Below are 15,752 nucleotides of genomic sequence, written 5' to 3' on the forward strand. Positions count from 1 at the left end.
GATAATATAAATAATTTTGCATTTTTTATAATAATTTGAAAACTTTTATCTAATTATTTTTATGCTAATCTTAATTTCTTCCTTTTTTTCCGTGAAAAGTAACAGAAAAAAAGGGTGTGTAAAAAAAATTATAAAATTATAAATTTTTTCATATACATCCCTAAACTGAATAAGTATAAATAATTCATAATTAATAAAGTTACTAAAAAACTATATATTATATATGCGGATAGAAAAAACGTTCGATATAATAAATTCTATTATCGATAGAGAAAAATAATTAAAAATATTTAAAATTTTCAATCATATTATAAATTTATGTTTTATTGAGATAACGGTGCAGCTAGTTTTCCAATAAATGAAAGATATAAAAAACTATAGAAAAAGAACAATGAAGAATCAAAAAATATAGGGAAAATAAAAGAGAAGATAAAATTTGAATATGAAACGGCGTAAAGAAAAATGAAAAACATATAAATTCAAAAAAATGAGCATAATTAAAAATGTTAATAATAATGACAATAAAAATGTGCAATATAATGATAACAAAGATATAACTAGTAGAGTCAATGATTCAGAATTTATCGATAATCAAATAAAATGTAAAGCCCCAAAGGAAAATAAAACAAAAGAAGAAATGGGGAAAATAATAACAAGAAAAGAAATAAAAATAAATAATAATACCAATAATTCATTATCAATTGATAATAGTAGTTATGAACAAAATAGTGATAAAATTCAAAATGAAGAGAAGGAATTGATTCAAGTCGATACTAGTTTATTAAAGGCGATTAAACAAGAAAGTGAAAACATATATGATAAAAGTCTTTTACTAAACAATAGTGAAAATAAAGAAAATAGAAAATTTGAAAAAAATAGTATATATGATAGGAACTATTTAAATCATGAATATGAAAGTATGTATATAAAATCGAACAAAAGTGAAATGCGTTTGAAAAAAAATAAAACAAATATTCATATTGAATCGCGCCAAAAAGATATCACAGATTCAATAAGCATAAGCAATGATGAAATTAATAACAAACTTAATAATTGTGCGATTAATCGTTCTTCGACATATAGTAATGATTCTCGATCTTATCCTTTACATAGTAATGTAGCTCACAAAAGCCGATCTAATAACAAAGATAAAGACGGATATTATTATTTTGGAGAATACGGCCAAAAGAAAACAAGCTTAAAGAAAGATTATTCTGATTACAGCGACAGTGATGAATCTTATGTAAGTGATTTTAGCAATACTGAATTAGAAGAAAAAGAAAATTGTTGTTGTTTTATTAGAAAAAGGAGAAAAAAAATTAATAATAATGAGATAGATAATTTGAATGGTATAGTAAAAAGTGATACTGATGGAAAAATGAACAAATACACACGGAATGAAGTAAAAAATATGGATTGGCTTATATATACAATTCGATATATGGATTATAGACGATTAAGAAGACGATTTAATGGAATAAGAAAACCAATATCAAAAAAGATTGTTTTTATGATAACACTATTTTGTTTAATACTAATTTCGTGGGAATATTTTAAAATATCTCTTGAAAATAATAAATTAAGTATAAGTTTTGAAATTCAAACATCATTTTTATTTTTTGTCGAAGCCGCATTGGCTATTATTGGTGTAATAATGTTTGCAAAGTTTCAAACGCGCTTAAGTTTACATTGGCCTATATATGCATCTTATATATTTATAATATGTGCATCTATATTATTAATATTTTATAAAAATAATAATGAAGAAATTGAAAATTCCAAGGGTGAACACATTTTAATGATATACGGAATAGTGCAATTATCTCTAATAATAATAGTAAAAATAATAATATATATTGGTCCGATTTTAGCACTTTATGGATTTTTTTGTCCTTGTACCGAACATTGCAGGATATTAAAAAAAAAAGTATCAACAAATAAATTAAATATAACTATAAGTCGATATAATGATCTTGCAGGAATGTGTGGAAACGATTTCTGTTGCTTATGCTTATGTGCATATCGATCTTTTTATCGTCTTATAAACTGTTTTTACGAAAAGTTTTCAAATTTACGTTTAAAAATGCGACCAAATCATATAAATGAAGCACCATTTAGTCATCAATTAAGATATAAAGGAAGAACCGATATTTATGGAAAACCTCATGGATATGGAGAATGGATAGAAGATCATTCATTTGGTGAAAAGCTAAGAGGTTTTTGGTTTCATGGGTATCCAGTTGGCCCATTTATTTCACAAGAAGTTGGCACTGGATCATTATTTGTAAACACAAGAGTTGGATTTGCGGCATGTATAGGTAAAGATTGGTCTGATGTTAGATATGGTGTATCGTGCACAGAATGTTCTATTAGTGGGCATTTTTTTAATGATTTTCCTTTAACGCACTTTTTTAATCCGAAAATTGCTAAAAATGAAAATGGAAGATTGCCAAATAATAGATATGATATTATAATCAAAGATATATTAAAAGATACATATGAAGATATATTAACATACGATTTAAAATGGTGTTTTAACATGTTAAAAGTAAATAGTAGTACACCCACTGAAAATTTTTTAAGTAATTGTATGGTTTCATTAGATCATGTTACCATGAGTTTAAAAGTTCATAACTATTACAGAACTACTCCTATAAAAAGAAAAGATGGTATATTAGATGAAGTAGTGATTAGATTAGTCAATACTCCTAAAAAGGAAAAAAAAAGATGGGGAAAAAAGAAAAAAAATGACGGAAAAAAAAAATTTAGTGATAATATTATCACAGGTGATATAAATTTAAAAAATAAAAAAAATAATAAATGTTTAGATATTGATAATAAAAACATATATAATAATATAAAAACAATAAATAATACCCAATTAGATACTACCAATAATAATGATAGTGAAAGTAATTTATTTCAAAATAATTTGCTTTCTCATTCACATTATACTAATAGTATTTCTGATGAATTATTAAATACGGAAACAAATAATATATATCCGTACAAAATGAGCAAAAAAATCGAGGATATTGAAGTTCACAAATCTGCTTATATCAGTGAATGCAGTAAAGATGACGACGATATCAATTTGATTAATGAGAACAAAAATAGTCCTTCCCAACAAACCAAACAAAATAACAACGATTATTGTATCGATTTTCATCAAACTGAGAAGAAAAGAAAGTCTAATAACGGCATGGTCATTAACGAGGATGCATATACTAGTAATTTAAAACATACATTTAGAAAGAAATCTATTATAGGAGCTAAGAGGCATATCGACTCTGAAATGGAAAGCGAGACATACGAAGAGAGCATTAGGGAACATAATTTAGTTGGGAACCAAATTATGGATGATAAAAATATTAGCATCAATATTAGTAATGATAATAAAATTAAAAGTAGCGAGCATATTGGAATCAATACAAACGCCAAATCTGGAATAAGTAAAAACATGAATGGCCCTGCCATATTTCCATCATCTGCCGAGTCTAGATTAACTACGAATTTAAATAGTAAGAATGAAGAATCAATGGGTTTCTATAATAGTGAAGAAAATGATAGCAAATCTAAATATAATAAAAGTATATTAATTTTAAAAGATAGAAAAAATAATCAAAATATATCATTAAAAAAAGCACATTTTAAAAATAAGAAAGGTACACAAATTGGAGGTTTTATAAAAAGTTATCGAACAAATGGATTGTTAAATGGATCATCAAATAGTAAAAACGACGTAACTCCGAAACAACCACCCAAAAGTGAAAATACAAAAATATTTAATTCATTGGTTAAAAAAATGAAAAATTTAAATGATTCAATAGCCAGCTTTAATGGTGCAAATTTAACAGGATTTAATTCGCAAAGGAATAAAACAATTGCACAAGTATTTGCTGAAGAAGACGAATGGGAAAATTATAGACATCACCATAAAGAGGAAATTGTAGTTGACGGATGGCAACCTTTATCATTAAAACGAAATTTAAATATTATTCCTGATGAAATTGTTATATATATACATGGTTATAATGTTAGATTACATCATGGTTGTTCCCAATTAGCCCATTTAGTGTCATTTTCAAAATTACCGTCTTATATTCAACCGTTTGTTTTTCATTGGGAAGGTTCGATGTGGGGAATTTTTTCAGCTCTTTCATATCCTGTAGCAAAGAAAAGATCAGAAATGGCTATATTAGGTGATTCATTTAAAAAATTTATTCAAGATCTTATTAATTGGGGTATTAAAAATGTTCATATAATAAGTCATTCTTGTGGGTCGAGACTTTTTTTTAATGGTTTCGCTAGCTGTGTCAAGGATGGCTTATTTTATAATGTTTTAAAAAAAAAAAAATCAAAATTTGGAAAACATAGAAATAGTGGCAAAAGCAAATTCATTAATAGTGCAAAGTTTTCAGATACTAACCATGATAAAAAAAGAACATATAAATCTAAATTAAACACAAATAGTTATTTTAGTATTGGTAATATTCATAATGTTGAAGAACAAGAAAATATCAGTAGCAATGACAGTGATACAACCCAAGCTAAAGGATGTTTTCAAAGTGATAAAACTGAAGAAAATGGTGAAGGAGAAAAGATTTATTCCAATAAGAGTACTCAAAAAAAATCAAAGAATAAAAAAAAAAAAATAAATAATAGCAAAACAAAAAAGAACCAGATTATTGTCAAAACTATTATACTACTAAATCCAGACTATTCATTAGATAAATTTTTAGAAACAGATTTTTTTTTATTGAGGAGTCATTGTAATCATATTGTTATGTATGGAGATACAAGAGATCAGGCATTACGGTATTCCGAAACATGGAATAGAGAAAAATGTCTTGGAAAAAGTATATTTAAATTAAAATTGCCATTATACAAAATATACAATTATGAAGATTGCTTAAATGGAACTGTAGAGTTTAACAATGTTTTCACAGGATATAATAATGAAAAATATAAAATATATGATCACGCTATATTCGCAAATTCATCATATGTTGACTCTAAAATTATTAATAACCAACCCCCCAATATCCAAGAAGAGAATGAACTACAAACCTTTCATAAAAACTATTCGATACAAAAAAGTAGCAATGAATCATTAAGCATAGCCTCAAAAAAAAATGATAATAACTACGATGATATAGTTGAAAATAGTAGTCATATGTGTACTACCACTAATGAAAACAATGTATCTACTACTGGAAATTTTTATAACAATAAAAGTAATGCAAAATATTCTATGTATAACTACCGTAATAATGCATCATTTATGTCAGAGGATATTTCTCAAAAGTTTACTAATGAAAATTTTATGAAAGCAATAGAGTTTAGTGATGCCAGTTTAAACACTTTTAAATCGAGAAAAATATTTAAATTATTTGATTATTTTAAAAAATTTAAAACAACATTATTACGCCAAACTACACAAAATACAGAATTCTATAATTTAAATTCAAGAAGTCAGCATTTTCCAATTAAAATGAATAATAAATATCATTATCAATCGTCAACAAATAAAAAAGATACTTATTATTTCTCTTTTGATAAATATGCTTGGTTAGATATGGATGTCATAGATACAACGTTTGTTGAGACAAATGTTGATTTCTTAAAACATTCATTTTATCAAGTAAAAAGAGAAATTATAGATGACATAAGAGAAATTTTAATATCTAATGTTCGAGCTCACGAACGTGTTAGTCGATTGGATAGACGTCGAGGAAATGTGTATGTATTGAGAATTGCCCCTGCCGGTGTTGGAAGTTTGCATAGATAATTTAAAAGAGGGAAATATATATATTAACCTATATGAATATCTGGCTATATATAAACACGCATATATTCATTATGTATATGCATGCTTATGCTTATATTTTTTAAGTCACATTATTGATATACCAAATGTGATGTTATCGATTTTTATTTTTATGTTTTTATTGGTACATTTTTTTTAAAGGTACTTTAGTAATTTACAACTTTGTTAATTTCATTTGTAATGCATGAAAAATTATTTATATTTCCATATTTGAATTGTTTATTAACCACGTTATAATAAATGTTTACATCATTAGTCCGCTTTATCCATAATATATAAAATAATGCAATATATACTATGTGATAATATTTTCATTATATTTGCATATGATTTTCCAATTTTTTTTTTCTATAAATTTGATTTTTTAAAATATAAATTATTTACGAGTTTTTTGTTTTTATATTATTTCATTTCATATTTTTAATTATTTATATCTTATTGACAAACTTTTTTGTCTAAATACTATGGCTCGAAGAAAAAAAATAAGATAACTATTTATCATATTGCGCATGCAAATATTTAATTTTGATATATATAATTAGATGAAATGGCATGGGCGCATTAATAAATAAGGTGTATCTATAACATTTTCTTTTCTCTGTAAAAAATTGTTTTATTATTTCTTTTTTTTATAATACAAAAACGCCTTGTGTTAATTGTGAGTGGCATTCATAATAGCACACTTGCGTATTAAAATGATATTCATAAAGTTTTAACTCTTATATATCGAATGTTTATAATTCTTTTAATTGTAAAAAAAAACATAAAATGATGTAAAAATAAAAGGTATAAATAAATGAGATGAGGGGGAAGGTCGTTTATTTTTCGCAATGGACTACCTTCTCCGCACTAATTAAGAAATGCTTAAGGTGTAGAGTGTAGAAAATGCAGCGAATGAATGAAATAAAAAAATTATTGATAATAATAGTGATATCAATAAAACTAATGAAGGTGTACATGTAAATCTGCGGGCGTTGAAACTTTGTTGTATTGTCTGAAAACGTGGGGGTATTGAATAGCTGGAATACTCTCTATTAAATAATTTTCTTTTAACTTAAACCATAGATCTTTAATTTCATTAATAGTAAATGGGTGATCAATTCCTCTATAAAAATATCTAGCTTCATATGTCATCAAAGAAATTTTAACACCTGGTCTTTTGCCTTCATTATAAAAAGCTGATAATATTCGAAACTTTGGGGAGTTTAACCAGTATCTATCTACTCTTTCTAAGGGTGGAGGGTCAAATATTCTAGAATACCATAAGAAAAAAGCAAAGGCAAACATCGATGTCCATGCATTACCAAAAAATAAGAATGAGCCATTTGTATATTGGCCTTCAAAAAATCGTCGCCATAATGGCATACGACTGTAATTAGGGGACTCTAAAAACCATCTTGGCGTAAATATTTCTTTAAACTCAACATTTCTTTTTAATATTTTACTGCTATTTAGCAAAATTCTTGAAACATTCATTTTTGTAATTTGTTTTTTTTAGCATCATGAGGTTATATCATAATATTTTGTTCATGATAATAATATTATCTGCGTATCATACATACCATACACACATATAAATATATATATAATGCGATTTCGCTTATTCAAAAAAAATCGCAATATATAATGATACCTAATCGTATATATGCATGTTAAAATGTTTTAATATTAAAATACTTATTTTTTACTATTAAAAATTTGTTACAATTAATTGAAACTTGCTTTATTACTATAATTAAATAAATTGATAAAAATGCAATTTATCTGCTGCATTTTATTTATATTCACCGTTCATTAGTTGAAAAAAAAAATGTATTAAACATATATTTTTTTCAAAGCATTTTGCATATACACATACATATATTTTATGTTGCTTGAATAATTTATGTTAAGGTTTATTTTTTGAGTTGGTAAAATTAAAGGGAAAATATATTTCACTATTAAATAACAAGCTTTTAACATATTTGAAATTAAACAAGATATTATTAATATTGTACTTATATAGCGAAAAAGCATGCAAATATTGCATTTATTGTACTTTGACACGTATTGTGTTTTATTTTTATTTTTGTAAAGTCGGCATAGTTATAATTATATCTATATAAATATACAATAATATTTTGGTTTAAAAAAAAATAATACTAATGGGTTATTTTAAATAAAGGATAAGTTATTTGTATTAGCTTTTGTTTTTTGTAAGGAATAAATGTGTGTTAGGAATAACAAAACATTATTAAAAGAGGGGAACAAATTATATTAAATTCACAAAAAAATAAATTATAATGAAATAATATAAATAAGCAAACGCGCATACAGGCATTATGTATATTGATAAAACAAAAGTAACATAGCATAAATATTTATAGGGTAGAAATAATTTGAGAAAAAAAATCGAAACGACAATTGTATAAATATAAGGCATATATTTTGAACCTAAATATGTCCTTGTTCGAAGTTATAAAAACATTATAGCCAACTATATCAACTAGAGTAATGGCAAGCTTTTATTTTAATCACCCTTGTGTATTTTTATTTATCAATCTATCATGAACCTCTGCAAAAAAATTTGAAAACCCATAAAATCATATGTTATAATTAGCAATTTTATGTTTCACGATATAAGTAATATGACATACAAATATATGCACACATATAATAAAAAATAAACGGATATCTATATATCCTCAATAAAATTAGTCATTTATTATTTTATGCGTATTTTAACCTGTATTATCACGTTTGACAAATTTTTTAAACTTCCTAAATTTTTTAGTGGGAGCATATGCATTCTTTATAAAGTCATCAAAATCTTTATTTTTCTTTGAGTCGATTTCTCTATCTTTCCATCGACTTCTTTTAATAGTTACTGGTCTATTACCAATAAATGTATTATTCATATTTTTTAATGCGTCTAGCATATCTTGGGGATCTGATAAAGATACAAATCCATAACCCTTTGTTTTATTATTTCTCTTTTCTCGTATTACCTGATCAATTAAAATAAATGAATGTGCGTGTATTGCATGCATATATATAGTAGTAGTATTCCTTTTTGTGTTATGTTACAAGCATAATCGTGTAATTTTGTGCTTAAAAATTTTTAAGGGCAATAGGCATTCATAAGTGATATAAACCATTCTTAGTAAATAAATATGTATGCACAAAATTCTGATTAATTTATGACTTACTTTTGCCATATTAAATGATTTATATTTTCTAAAAGCATTTGCTAAAATGTCAGTTGTCACTTCATTTCCTAAATTCCCACAAAAGATTCGAAAGTCATTTTCTGGCCATTCATCGAGTGATGGATCTTTCCATACAATTCCTGCTGCTTTCCTTAAATGCGGCTAAATTGGAAGAGAATAAAAAGAAATGAAATTGTGTATTGCATAAGTAAAGACATCTACATGTATATATGCATAATTTCAGTATCTTATATTATAATTATCATAATAAATCGTTCATTCCTTTTATTCATGCATTTTTTCCAACCAAATCAATTGCTTAGTTAACTATTTTTAAAACGTATTTACATAATTGCTACTTAAAATATACCATAGAAAATGTATGGAAGTATTGACATGAAAAATATACTATGTATTTATAAGTATTATATTTACCTTTTGAGGGGAAGATTTGTTTTCTTTATTTGAAGATGAATTATCATTTTGCATTACAAATTTTTCGTCCGTATTCATTTTAAAAATTTTTTATATTTCCTCTGTTATTTATATTTTTAAAATGTATTTGATAAAAGCATGGAATAAAAACATAAAATTTTGTTAGATAATGAATATTTATATCATTTTGTCATTGTTTAAAATTAATAAACACGAATATAATTTAATTATATTCCTTTTGATGCTAAAAAAAAGAATACATATAGGCGACAAGTAATAAATAAAAAACAGGCAAGTTATTTGAATTTGCATTTATGTAAATTTTTTTTTTCCGATTTTCGTATTGGAAATATATGCATATAGCATTAATATTATTTATTGTTTATTCCATATTTTATTATTATCTTTTTTAAGTTCTTTTTAACAATTTAATATAATTTCCAATATTATTTACTGAAATTTAATATCACATGATTGTAAATAAAGACGCCATACATCCTTATTCATGTATTCCCCCATGAAAAAAAAAGACTTGTATGATATGTATACTAATACATATAAGCTATGTGTATTTATTGTATATATTTTTTAAAAAAAAGTTTATATTTTTTTAAAAATTTTTCCAAAAAAATCAAATAAATAAAAGTAGAAAAAAATGTTAGGTTACAAAGCATATAATATTATATATGTATGCAAACTTTGATAATATCCAGGATAAAAGAAAACAATAATAAAATAAATATAACGTAACATAAACAAAAAAAATAATTTAATATATTTAAGAACCATTTATAATCAAATAATTATTAACAAATTTACTCCCAGTTTTCTATAAGGTGAAATTCAATATTTTCTAATAAAAATTTGTATCTCTAAAAATAAAAAAGGAAAGCAAGCATTTGTGTTTCTATATGCTTAAAATGTGTTAAATGAAAATAACAAAGTTATATATGTATCACAAAAAGAAAAATATATTTTAAGTACCATTGTTTCCAATTCTTCCTTTTTTTTCTCATAAATATTTGTTATGTCTGCTGGATTAGCAGGATTAACAGGTTCTGTATTAAAAAAAATATATACAACAAACATAAGTATATGCTAATAACTTTGTGAGCATTTAGTTGTTTTTAAGGATATTTATTCATTACGTTTTAATGGGTTTTGGGTAGACATTAAATTGTCAATTGGACTATTTTTGTTTCTATCATTGTCTGTAATATTAGTAATTAATGTTATTATAATTATGAAAAATTGAAATAATAAGGATTTTTTAATATATTTTTCATTTTTCTTCTATTTAATATAATTACCTTGAAGGAAAAAATAATCAACTATGCTTATCAACCCACTTGAGCAAAACATAACAAGAAAATACCTATGAACAAAATGAGTAAATAAAAAAATATATATAAGTATAAATAATAATAAATAAGTATGTGCATTGTGAAATAATTTTTGGTATTCAAAAATAACCATGACAAGGATGATACAAATTTCATGTCTAATAATTCAATGTCCATCCCCATTTGTAAAGTTGATTTAAATTTGTATGTTAGGGGAAAGGGTATCTTGGCTAAAATAAAAAAATGAAATTTAGAATAAAAGATGAGTAAGCATATATATATTATGCAATGGTGTGACGTATACTAGCCTTGTTTGATGAACATATAATTGAACATACCTACTAAATATCCCGAAAAAAACATATTTATTAAAAACCCTAATCCCAGTTGTAAAATTAAAAATGGAATTTGATTTTTCATCATTCCAAATAAATCTGATGTGTCTTGTTTTAAAAATGAGTCAAATGGATTGATTTGTTCAGGCACTTCGTTGAAGAAGCCAATTTGAGGTTTGTTATAAAAATATCGTCTATTTAAAAATGCTAATGGACTGATAAATCCCGCATTAGTTTTCAATTGCGCGAATCGAGACAAGAAATTACTTTAAATTTAAAAGGGAAAGAAAATTAAATGATAAATGTGGCTTAATAAATATGATAATATAATCAAATGATAAAGCATCACATAATGAAGTATTTCCTTACTTTTGCCTAATTTTCTCAATATCCATTTTTAAGGGGAGTTGTGGCATTTGCCCTAAATTACTCTTTATTATACAAACTAAAATCACAATTATAAATATAGGAAGTAAGGCATGCATCCTTATCCTTTCGTCCAGCACCAGCGCATCCATTTTTTTAACGAACTAACTTTTTAATTTTTTGTTTAGAATGTGTAGGTGGCTATATATGCTATGGGCGTATATATGGGCATATTATAAATATATTGCGCTTAATATATACACGCAGATTAGTATAACACTTCAATATGCTTATAATATTATCATCTCTATGGCTATATAATTATACTCTTAAAAAATTGTTATTATTACTATTTTCTAAATAGAAGTTAATTATAAGCGGCATAGATCTAATTGCTGTTATATATAAGTATACATAAAATATATACAAAAGGTGTTAATGCAAATGGAAATAATGGTATTTTTTATATAGTTAAATGAAATATAGATATCATAAAATATGCTTAAATGACAATAGTAGAAATAAAACAAGATGGTATTGAACAATTCTTATAAAATTATCAAAAAATGAAAAACAATATATAACGCTAAAAAAATATATTTAATGAATTTAAAAAGAGTATAATACAATAGGTATATATTGAATCTTCATCATCTTTATTCTTTTTTTTATTAGTATAACTATATTGATAAGTTATAAAAATATTTTTTATTTTGATTTGATGGAAAAAAAATGTTTTTTATAGTTATTTTAATATAAGCTTAATTTTATTATTTTATTAGAAAAATTCATACAAAATATGAATGTAAGGAAGGTATGCACATATTATATGCACAAATGATTATAAATATGTAGTCATAAAATTACTAAGAAAAAACAAATTTATACATTCTTTTAAAACAAAATCCAAAAATTTTTTACAATAACTTTTTTTATAACTAACAAGCAGTAAAAAATTCCTTTATTCTTTTCTTCCCATAACAGTATAATTCTCCGCGCCTTTTTTTATGATTATTTACACTTTCCTTTTTAACTTAAAAGTTTATTTTATATTTCAGAAAAATTTTGTAGAAAATATACGAAAAAATTAGCGAGCATATTATGATGATTAAAATATGATAAAATACTGGAGATAATTGTAAAATATAAGAAACTAATTCAAGCTTAAAATACAATTTAGAAATATTTCCCAACAAACTATAGATACTTTGTTTGTATGTTATGCCATTCAAACAATGGCACACCTCAATTAAATAAAAGTCTGAAATACAACTATTATTTGTACTATGATTTTTATAGGGGGGAAAAGCAGGATTCATTGTAGATTTGAAAGGATATATAATCTCATTTTTGTAAATTATAAAATTGTAATTATTATCTGTATTTTGTGTGTTGTTAAAATTCCCATTGTTACTGCTATTCCAATCGTTGCTATTATTGGCATCATCATATGTGTGGGCATTATACACTAAGTAAAATGTGTGATCTAATATTTTGCTCATAAACATAAGATAATAATAATATATTGTATTATTAACAGAACTATGAATTTTGTCATATATAGATGATTTAATTTGCAACTTTTCTTTTTTTTGGCCTATAATAAATATGTAACTTTCTTCTTCTAATGGATCACTGTTTAGGTGATGCGATTTTACAAAGTATCGCTTTTTTATATTTCCTAAGTTATAATTATTATGTCCATTATTTTGTGTGTGATCATTGACTAAATCGGCTATACATAACTTATAAAAGTTGCAATATGTGTTTAAAGTTGACAAGTCAAAATAATTAAAGTTTTTATTAATCTCTAATTTTTTTCTTATGCAATATGATTTTTCCGTATTAATTTGTTCTCTTTCTAATTTTTCATTTACGGGTATTTTAGGTATGCTATTACTCCATATAGTAAACAACTGATTACTAGATTTTAGCCATTTTCTTTTGATACAATCAAATGTTGTCTTTTTATTTTCCCTACCAAATGGGCAAACAAATGGAGGTGTATTCTTTTTTTTTTTTATGATATACTTATGCAAATATTTTTTGTTAGATATCCGATTGAATAAATCTTCCAAAGTTTTTCCTTTATTATTTATTGATATGCTACTTATACTTGTAATAAAAAAGAGGCAAACAAATATAATAACTTTTATATTAAAAATAGGCATATTCTTATTGGTATTTTGTAGCAATATATCGATGTAGCAAAAGGGCTTCCTATAAAATCTGACGGTTGGCAATACAAAAAGTTACGGTGTAAAAATAATAGTATATAAAGAAAGAATGACTTAATTATGAGTACAAACTATTTTTCTCACTCCCATTTCTGCATTTTTCTTAACAATTAAAAATAGTTGGCGTCACAAAACTTCGTTAATTTGATCATTAAAATATATTGAAAAACATTTTATTATATTTCATCCTTGTAAGCCGTTTTTCTACTACCCTTTCGAAATTTTTATTCCTAACATACACCATAAAGCACACAAAGCATGGTTAATGATATAAATAACACATAATCCAATTAAATTTAATTTTAATTTTTATGTTTTTAGTATATAAAGAATATACAATTGTCCACAAGTTTCTTCTATTAAGGTCGTAATTAGTTTTATTTTTTAAGATTATTTTATACAATATATAAAAACAAATATGGATATATATGGAAGGCATACATGCACAATTTTTTAAAAATATATTTCGCAATTTTTTCGATTTTTAAGCAAAAAAATATTTGTGAACAAATCAATTATGTGAATTAATCCTAGGTTTTTTTTTGTAAGCATAAAATATGATAAAATAGCATTTAAAAAGTGATAGAAAATAACAAGATCAAAGCTATATTAAATGTGCTAAAATGAATAATAATAATGAAGCTTATGAAAATGTAAAAGATAGTATATGCGAATCAAGCAATGACAACATAATAAATGATGAAAATATTATATCAATATTTTTAAAAAATGTTTTAGAATCTTCATTTGAAGAACATATAGAAAATGAAAATTTCTTAAGGGAAAAAAATCAAGCATTAAATGACTATATAGAACAAAATATTGATGAAAATATTTCACTTGATGATATAAATAATAACCATAAATATGATGACGATTTAGCATTTATCATTAATAATAATAATATCAATAAAAACGAGTTACTTTTACATAAGGAAAATAAAATTCAACATGATAAAGGAATCGAAGAAGAACAGGAATTTGGATATAATAGTATTGAAAATACATTAGAAACAACACACAAAAAAAAAAACAAAAAAAGACGATATGTTGATATAAATAAAGTTAAATTTGACTTTGACGACGAAGATTTTGATTGTAATTCAGATAATGAACTAGTAAAATGCAGCAATATGCATTTTGATAAATATGAAATGGAAGGGGAAAATCATGTTATGTGTGCAAATGCATACGATCAAAATGATATAGGAAACCATTATATTAATGTAAATAATGAAATTATAAGAAACCTCATTGAGCCGCCCCCAATACAATTTAATAAAACCTTTCAAAAATATAATAAAGAAATAAGTGAACTGTTTATAAAATATAAAGACAGCCATGATAAATTAAATATATATTTAGCTGCACAGCTTATGTGCATAAAGGAAAATAATTTTGAAAATGAATATAACTTTATTAATACCAATTTTGATAATTTTATTTTAGCCAAATTCAATGGAACAAATTCAGTAGATCAAAATAGTAAAGATCTGCAAGAACTTTTGATGTATCTTATGTCATGGTATTTTTCTGGATTTTATTCTGGGAAAATGTGTACTTTAAGAGAGTTACAAAAACAGTAATTCTTCATTCTTTTAAAATTTTCCATTATGTATATATATGTTTACATAGTTTTAACAAAATTAAGCGGCATGTGCCATAATTTTTTATCATATGTGTATGCATATATATATGTACATATTTTTTTATTTGTCCTTATTTTATGCTTGTTTTATTCATCTTTCGATATATTCGTCGATTGAATTAAAATATTAAGTCAATATTTATACTAGTGTAAAAGCATTATTTATTATTATTTTTTTTTGTTAATATGACCTTTATTTAAAAAGTGTAATTAATATAACTAACGAAATTACACTCTTAAAAATTAAATTTTTTCAAATTAAAATTAACTTTCATTTTATTTAATTATGAAAATGTAAATATCATTATTTAAATATTTGTGGAAACAACATCATCAAGGATACATATAGAATTTTTCATATAAGCATGTA

General features: G+C 24.2%; 6 protein-coding genes across 6 annotated transcripts; 2 read left to right on the forward strand and 4 right to left on the reverse strand.

The window, feature by feature from the left end:
• Positions 1–487: 487 nt before the first annotated feature.
• On the forward strand, positions 488–5,791 carry PCHAS_1135600 (conserved Plasmodium protein, unknown function; the record flags this gene model as incomplete). Its single annotated transcript, XM_016798680.1, has 1 exon — positions 488–5,791. The coding sequence occupies one exon, from the start codon at positions 488–490 to the stop codon at positions 5,789–5,791; it is 5,304 nt and encodes a 1,767-aa protein (XP_016654058.1).
• Positions 5,792–6,772: 981 nt separating this feature from the next.
• PCHAS_1135700 (ATP synthase-associated protein, putative) lies at positions 6,773–7,306 on the reverse strand (the record flags this gene model as incomplete). Its single annotated transcript, XM_740984.1, has 1 exon — positions 6,773–7,306. One exon carries the CDS (start codon positions 7,304–7,306, stop codon positions 6,773–6,775), a length of 534 nt encoding a protein of 177 aa, XP_746077.1.
• Positions 7,307–8,343: 1,037 nt separating this feature from the next.
• PCHAS_1135800 (RNA-binding protein, putative) lies at positions 8,344–9,531 on the reverse strand (the record flags this gene model as incomplete). Its single annotated transcript, XM_016798682.1, has 4 exons — positions 8,344–8,384; positions 8,556–8,817; positions 9,019–9,180; positions 9,454–9,531. 4 exons carry the CDS (start codon positions 9,529–9,531, stop codon positions 8,344–8,346), a joined length of 543 nt encoding a protein of 180 aa, XP_016654059.1.
• A 737-nt stretch (positions 9,532–10,268) lies between these two features.
• Positions 10,269–11,649, reverse strand: PCHAS_1135900 (ER membrane protein complex subunit 3, putative; the record flags this gene model as incomplete). Its single annotated transcript, XM_016798683.1, has 7 exons — positions 10,269–10,325; positions 10,438–10,511; positions 10,602–10,664; positions 10,764–10,828; positions 10,927–11,026; positions 11,135–11,397; positions 11,501–11,649. The coding sequence occupies 7 exons, from the start codon at positions 11,647–11,649 to the stop codon at positions 10,269–10,271; spliced, it is 771 nt and encodes a 256-aa protein (XP_016654060.1).
• An 882-nt stretch (positions 11,650–12,531) lies between these two features.
• On the reverse strand, positions 12,532–13,668 carry PCHAS_1136000 (conserved Plasmodium protein, unknown function; the record flags this gene model as incomplete). The annotated part of the gene is made up of 1 exon (XM_736688.2): positions 12,532–13,668. The coding sequence occupies one exon, from the start codon at positions 13,666–13,668 to the stop codon at positions 12,532–12,534; it is 1,137 nt and encodes a 378-aa protein (XP_741781.2).
• A 689-nt stretch (positions 13,669–14,357) lies between these two features.
• On the forward strand, positions 14,358–15,320 carry PCHAS_1136100 (conserved Plasmodium protein, unknown function; the record flags this gene model as incomplete). Its single annotated transcript, XM_016798684.1, has 1 exon — positions 14,358–15,320. The coding sequence occupies one exon, from the start codon at positions 14,358–14,360 to the stop codon at positions 15,318–15,320; it is 963 nt and encodes a 320-aa protein (XP_016654061.1).
• Between the last annotated feature and the right edge of the window lie 432 nt (positions 15,321–15,752).

The sequence above is a fragment of the Plasmodium chabaudi genome, assembly GCF_900002335.3.
Source record: "Plasmodium chabaudi chabaudi strain AS genome assembly, chromosome: 11".
Taxonomy (NCBI): domain Eukaryota; phylum Apicomplexa; class Aconoidasida; order Haemosporida; family Plasmodiidae; genus Plasmodium; species Plasmodium chabaudi.